The 7,390-nt window shown below is 41.5% G+C and overlaps 1 protein-coding gene across 1 annotated transcript; it reads right to left on the bottom strand.

Annotated features, from left to right (window-relative positions):
- Positions 1-265: 265 nt before the first annotated feature.
- Positions 266-4,702, bottom strand: s1pr5b (sphingosine-1-phosphate receptor 5b). The gene is made up of 2 exons (XM_020596944.1): positions 4,621-4,702; positions 266-3,200 (listed from the first exon to the last, which is right to left on the bottom strand). Exon 2 carries the CDS (start codon positions 2,939-2,941, stop codon positions 1,712-1,714), a length of 1,230 nt encoding a protein of 409 aa, XP_020452600.1. The 5' UTR covers positions 2,942-3,200; positions 4,621-4,702; the 3' UTR covers positions 266-1,711.
- Between the last annotated feature and the right edge of the window lie 2,688 nt (positions 4,703-7,390).

Genomic DNA, 7,390 nt, shown 5'->3' with positions numbered 1-7,390 from the left:
AAGACAATGGAGTATTTGAATAAAAGCTGCACGGTGTGGCGCCTGAGCCTGCTGTATGTAGGCCAATGCCATTACCAGATGTGAAACAAGGGGGCTGACTTCCTCTGGTGCTTCTTCAAAAACTGTTTTGCCAGTCACACAACCTCAGATAAACAACAAGAAATATACAGAAATGCATCTTTTCATAATGAAAATAAACCCAAACTTTAGATTGATTTAAGAAAACATTTTATTTCTTTTATGAAAAGAAAAGTATAGCCCTTTTTGTTACAAAATAGATATAATTTACAATATAGATGATATAGAAAGTCTTCAAAAATACTTAAAGTTCACTACAGTACAAAAAGCACACTGCCTCATTCATCAGTTAAAGCCCAGAAAGACCAACACATCTGCATAAAAACACTGTTGGCAAACTCATTTCATAAAAAAGAGCAGTACCTTAACCTATAACCAGAAATGTTCTGTTTGAAAAGTGAAAGAAAGTACTGGAATAGTTGCACTGTGATGAATCTGTCCTCATAATTTTCCTTTCAAGTGCAGACACATTCTTGTTCTAAAACCTTGTGGTGCAGCCGAGTGATGATAATTAATTCAAACTTTATTTGCAAGTTGAAACACAACAATCTCTGACTCAACAATCTATTGGTCTTATACACACAAGTGATACAGTTACAGCTGAGTTGGTTACAGTTAGAGTACAGCTACTGTATCTGTGTATCACAATGGAAAGGAAACATATTTGTAGTTGTGATGACATTTTGTTGTTTTTGTTGAGGTTTTTCTGTGGATCAGACTGACATTTCATAACTTGGACACCGTATCTTTGTAGTTTTCCACTTGGTATCAGATAGGTTTATCGTCTGTCATTTTAAAACAGTGGTGGTTTTCATTTCTACCTTCCTTCTCACAGCTCTACCGTAACATTCTTCACCAAGCTGTGTTTGCAAGAACAGATAAGAGTAAGTGCCACCTGTCTTTTCCTTTTATCTGGTCTCCCCGCAGCATCGCCTACACAGATATGTGTAGGGTTGCTCTACATAATTTCCTCATAACAAATCTAGCACACTGTGGGGCATCTAAAAAGCAAAATCCAGGTGCGTGCATATGCAAAGATTACTCACTGCATATAATAGAAGTGTTTGTAATCTATTTAAGGCACTTCAGCAAGAAACTGCAAAAGTGGCAAAGACAGCCATGTTTTAACCCAGTGAGTCTCTGTGAAAATTACAGATTTACATTTTTTCATTCATGACAGTCCTTAGGTTTACAGAGGATTTTCCTTCCACGCTTCCACACCAACTAGAGCACCAAATTCTTCTGAATCCAAGGTTGCTTGGCTATTCATTGTGATATTTCAGTGCAAATTAGTTCAGGAGACTTTGCATCTTCACATACAAAAAAGTGGTTTGTTCACATTTAAGTGGCATCCTCCTGGCTTCTTGTTTTGTGGTCATCTCACAATCAAAGTGGCTCTAATGCTGTAACTGCACCACCTCTGACCTGTCAAGTTGAGACAAGTTTGCTTAAACATGATTCTATCATGACCCCTTGATGGTTGGATTCCTCCATAATATTCCATATGGCATCTGTTTCTGGCTGTGCTCCAAATCTGAGAATACCAGAACTGCTCTCTCACTATAGAAGGTTGTGCTACATGTCCTCTGTTCAAACCAAGTCACAAACTTATGGACTTAGTCTGTCTACGTTCTTATGACTTGAAGAGTTTGGGGTAAAGAGCTTTAATTGGAGATGGGGTGGTGATAACGTTCCCAGAGGAAATGGTTGTCTCCAATGCCCCATCTAACTTCTGAGAGGCCACCTCAGTCTTACTGAAACTGCACTCCAGGAATGGCATCCCAATCTTCTTTACTTGGCCATCTCTGGTCATCAGACATGGCCGACAGAGCAGCCTCAGAATGGCTATCCTCATGTCCTTACTGGTCAGGGTGTAGATGATGGGGTTGAGGAGCGAGTTGACAATGGCTACTCCCAGAAAGTAATCAGCCTTGTAGAGCAAGTGGCAGCTGCGGGTGGGGCAGAAAAAATCCAGGAGGAGGAGGAGGAAGAGGGGCAGCCAACAGGCAATGAAAACACCCAGCACAATGGTCACTGTCTTAAGGAGGGCAATGTACTTCTGTGACTTCCTTGCCAACCCTTTTCTCATGCTGCCGGACAGGCCCAGCCGCTGGCGCTGTGTGTTGGAGCGAACAATGCGAAAAATCTGGATATAAAGGACCACAATTGCCAGGAGAATTGCACTGAAAACCGATACGCAGCAGAGGATGTAGCTTTTGGCATAAAGTGGGAGTACTGTTGAACACTGGCTCAGTCTGTGGATGCAGTTCCACCCCAGAATTGGTAAGACCCCCAAAAACCCTGCCAGGGCCCAACTTGCACCAATCAGTGTCAACATCCGTCCTCGCTTTGCCCCATGGTATGGCCGCATAGTCACCATAGTAACATGGCGTTCAATTGCAATGGCCAGCAGACTAATGACAGAGGCAGCCAGAGTAATGAAGACGCCGCCCTCCCTGAGGAACCACAGCAGCGGTGTAAGTTTCAGAGTATTAGGCCCAGACATGATGATGTTGGCCATGTAGGTAATCCCGGCCAGCAGATCGGACAGAGTCAGGTTACCCAGCAGGTAATACATGGGCAGGTGGAACTTCTTGTTCCTCCAAATAGCGATGAGCACCACAGCGTTCTCCAGAATGATGAGCAGACACACCACCAGGATTGCAATGCTCTCAGGTTTGAGCCCCTCACGGTAGCGATCTTTCTGCAGCTTGCCTGTGTAGTTGTAATGAGTCACAATGACAGAATTGTCCTGGTAGTCCCAGAAGAACTGCAAGTGGCCAGCAGAGGAGGGTGCAGGGGAGGTGGGGGTTACTGGCGTTGAGGGGATAGTTCCTGCATGAGCTGAACTTGAAGCCTCCATGTTTTGTGTTGCTTGTCTTCTATGCTGTCTGCACTCAGTGGCTATGAAGTCACTGTTGTTGACATGGTTTTGGCAGGAGGAGTTGTAAGGAAATAGTCCAAATACAGAAAAGATACAAAAAATGCCAGAGCTTATTCAGTAAATGAAGAGATTACATGAAGTTGATTCAGAGTAATCCACCAAAATCCTTAGATGTTTTCTCTTTTTGTCAGAAGACGGTGCTCTTGAGCTGCACTTGTCCTGGTTAGCAGGTTCAGACCTAAAACACAGAATTAGAAATAATCCTTAAAGATTCATTAGAAAAATATAACCTTTAAATGAAAAATACATGGACAATGTGAACTTTCATGCATTTGAAAGAGAAATAATTTAGATTACACTGAAATTTAAGACATTTAGCCACATAAATGCAATAAGTCAAAATTCATGAATCACAGTTCCACAGAAAAGCAATGCATGGGCTAGTGGCTGCTGAAGATGAAAACATCTGTGTATTTCTCTGACATACAGAGTAAAGTATGTAGCTGATAGATAAACTGAATGCAAATTTTCTAACAAAAGTGTTGACATTTGCTAAAACAGAGGAGACTGGGTGATTATTGCTGTTTGCATGTGTAGGGCAATAAGTGATACTGAAGGCCAAAAAGACAGAGGGATCATTTTAATGTCAAACATTTAGTCTTTCCAGTTGTGTTTAAAGTGGATGCCAGCCAGTGTAAGGTTGCTATGCAAGAGCCATTTGTATCTAACTTGCGGTACATGCAGCTGCTTTTCTCTCCAGCATCACCTTTGCCAGTTTCACAGAAGAGATGAGGTGTGTTTGTCTCTCACACATGCAAGTATACTTTAAACCAGCAAGGTTCAAGACAGAAGCAGCATGTTCAAACTATGATCATAAATAGACTGAAGGTTGTGGTTGAGTTGTGTTAGTTTCAGAAGTTATTTTGAAAACAATTACAGATGATTGGGGGTGCATTCCTTTGAGTCTCTGTTGTGTGAGGGAATGTTTCTCTTGTTTCTTGAGTCATATGTTAACATTTAACAAGTGGCCTGGAAACTTCAGACTGTTGCCAAGAATTTGGCAGAATTTGTCCATGTTGCCAGCTGAGTGTCACAAAGTACAGTCTGAATCTATGCCACTGATATAATTTTGAATGGAGATCATGAATGACTACCAGCATTGCTATGTCAATTCATCCATGAAGAGATGTGATTGAGAGAATATGTTATAATAGAATGTTATATTAGCACAGCAACATCTTATAATAGCATGAGAATGGGTTATAATAGCATTTCACTTAGGAATAATGACCAGAGTTTTCTTTTAAGAAAACATTAACTTACATTAAAACAATTTTTTATCAAATCTCAGAATTTGGTAATGTTCTTATTTGTAAATTTTGCACCATATACTGCTCATAGTACAAGTTTCAAGTTTTAGCCTTTCTTTTCCCCAGGTGGAGATGGTATCATAAAGCAGTGGATTCATTTAAACATTGCAGTGAAATTTCATTATTAAAACAAAAATCTTTAAATTCTAATGGTCTTTCTCCTAACAGTCTGCCCTGTATAAACACAACACACATGCAAAAAAAAATGTATGAAAAAATAATAAGGCTGATATTAAGAACATCATCTATCACTTATTTCATCAGACATGGGAATCACAGCAAAATTACCTTGAAATTGCTGTAGCGTGGTCCTTATCCTGAACTTCCTCTGTTTCTCACTGAGGAGAATCCAAATATGAGCGCCAAGTGAGTCCCGGTCAAACTGACAATGCAGGGGGAGTGAAGTGAGACTTTAGTAAAACATCCAACAGCTAAAGGGGGTTGGTCTTAACCCAAACTCTCTCTCCCACTCACATTCTCTCTCTCTCTTTTTCTTCCTGTGTGTGTGGGTGTTTTTCCCCCTTAACACCGACTTTTGAATGTATGCACACACAACTACAGCAAATAGAGTTGTGCTGGCTGCATGCTATAGTTGAGAAAAGTTCAAAATCTGTACTGGAACCAATCCCAGCTGAAATTGGGCAAGAGGCTAGGTACACCCTGGATGGGTCGCCAGTCTATCACAGAGCTGACACTTAGAGACAGACAATCACACTCACTCCTACTGGGCAATTTAGAGACGCCAATCATCCTAAGGTGCATGTCTTTGGACTTGTGGGAGGAAGCCGGAGTACCCAAAGAAAACCCAGGCAGGCACAGGGAGAACTTGCAAACTCTGCTCAGAAAGGCATCAGGTCAGCTGGGACTCCTAGAATCTTCTTGCTGCGAGGCGACAACGCTATCCACCATGCCCCTGATATAATCATCTACAGTGAAAACATAATCAGTAAGAGAAGGCAGTTAACTTTGCTTACATTGGCCTTCTCAGACTCTTCTTCAAATTTATTAGACCTCATATCTACGTACAACACATAGTGCAGACACACACAAAACATTTGCTGGACTACAGAACAGTGCTCTGAGAACAATATCTAAGGTCAGGAGAAAGTGCCATGTGTTCTAAATAAACACTATTTTCCAACTTTCTAAAAAAATAAACACGTAGTAGAACTTTTGCTCCTATTTAGCCGGAAGAACCAGTTTTGAAAAGAAGCGGTTTGGTAACAATTCCCCAAACTCTCTGAGCCGAGTGAAACACAGACATTGAGCTTTTGCGTTGCTGAGTTCCTGTGGATTTAGATGTATTGCTCCCACGGTTATCTGTTCAACAACCTCTATTTAAGTAGCCAAGGGAGTGAAGAGAATCTGATTCACATGAGTTGATATAGTAATGATGGCATCCTAATTCCCAGAGCTTGTCAGTGAGACTGCAACATGCTTTGACATGCTTTAGCAGCTCACCTTTGAAAACTCCCCTGCTGGTCCTTAAGAAGGCTTATAAGGACAAAACAGAGCAGGGGAGAGTCAGAGGGACACTGTAACAGCCTCAGAGAGAACTTTGGAATGTTCATACTGCACACATGATACTGTACATGATAGAACATAAGAACTAACTGTCCTCTGACCACATGTAAATACTTCCATTACTCTGGTACGTAGTTCATTCAATTAACTCACATATAGTTTTCTGACAGTTGGAGATCCTGCTGTTTATCCGGCTCCTCCTCTGATACGTTACACTACACCTTCTGACTATTCAAATACTAAACCGGTTTGTTGTGGATTTGCCTGGCTTAGCTGAAAAATCCTCAAGCTCCTATGTACATCAGTGTTCATCTGTCTCTCTTTTGTCCTTACTTGTCATCAAACCTTGTCTATATTTTACTCTGACTCCCTCTGTTCACATTTTTCATGAAAAGCTTTGTGTTAGTACCTGCTTCTGATAATGTTAGCTGAGTGTGAATGTTGACATACTTACACAAAAGACTGACTCAACAGATCAACAGTCATAACACCCTGAGCCAAATCATAAAAAAAGCCAGTGTGTTTTAGGCTTTGTATTGAGATGGGATCAGTTTAAGCCGTTGGCTGAAATAAAAACATCTCCCATCACAAAGGAAGATTACAGCCAGGAAGCCAGAAGGCTGCAGTGCTATTTAATGCATTGTATCCAGTATCTACTGTTGTTTGTATGAATGTGCACCCACATGAATGAGTACAGCTACTTGCATCTGCATGCATGTGTATCTGTTTGTGAAACTAGTAAATTAACTTGAAGTTGGTGGGTGAACTTTCTCTAGTGCCCTTTGCTTCACTGTTTGAGTGTATGTCAGTGTGTATAGACATTAGAAGTTTCACCCACATTCCCTGCTGTCTGCAGCGCTGTGTGTGGGAGGGGAACCCTATCAGGAGATCATTAAAGAGTAATATCCTTTTGAGGTGAGTGCAAAGGCCTCATATCAAAGCCTCTGAGAGAAATATGGGTCTGACACTGAGGACGAGTATTCTACCAGAACGACAAGGAAGGAATGGCTGTCCGCTTTCATCTTGACATCTTGCTCATCTGAGGGTTACTCAGGCTTGTCTGTGTCTGCTTCCCTGTTAGTTTCTTTTTCATTCTTCCCTCCCAGTTGACTCGCTTTCATCAGATGTTCATGTCTTGCGTATATTTTTATATGCTCCACTTTCTGTACATTAACACAGGAAACACACTCCACCTGGATTTTCCTCTCAAGCTACATTTCTGACCACACACACTGATGTAATGCTGACTGCTGGCAGCTGCACCAGCTCCTCTTGGGTGTGGATGTAATGTTGACCTTGATGGACTATATATATGACCACCAGGGCCTGTTTGAGGTAAATGAGTGGTTTGTTTTTGGTTGACCACAGCCACCCTGCTGATCTACTTCTGCCAACAAGTGGTGTTCTAATGGCTCCTCTAAGCTGGCTGACCCGGCGCTCTGTACAAGTTTCAGTTGTAGTGTTAATGTTTTTATGTCCTTGTTGTTTTGCAGCTTGTGTCAAAAGTACAGTAGGTGTATGCTGCCATCAGAAA

This window comes from Monopterus albus, unplaced genomic scaffold, assembly GCF_001952655.1.
Source record: "Monopterus albus unplaced genomic scaffold, M_albus_1.0 scaffold32.1, whole genome shotgun sequence".
NCBI classification, from domain to species: domain Eukaryota; kingdom Metazoa; phylum Chordata; class Actinopteri; order Synbranchiformes; family Synbranchidae; genus Monopterus; species Monopterus albus.
The sequence above is the reverse complement of the archived record's forward strand: the minus strand, read 5'-3'. Positions and strand labels throughout refer to the sequence as shown.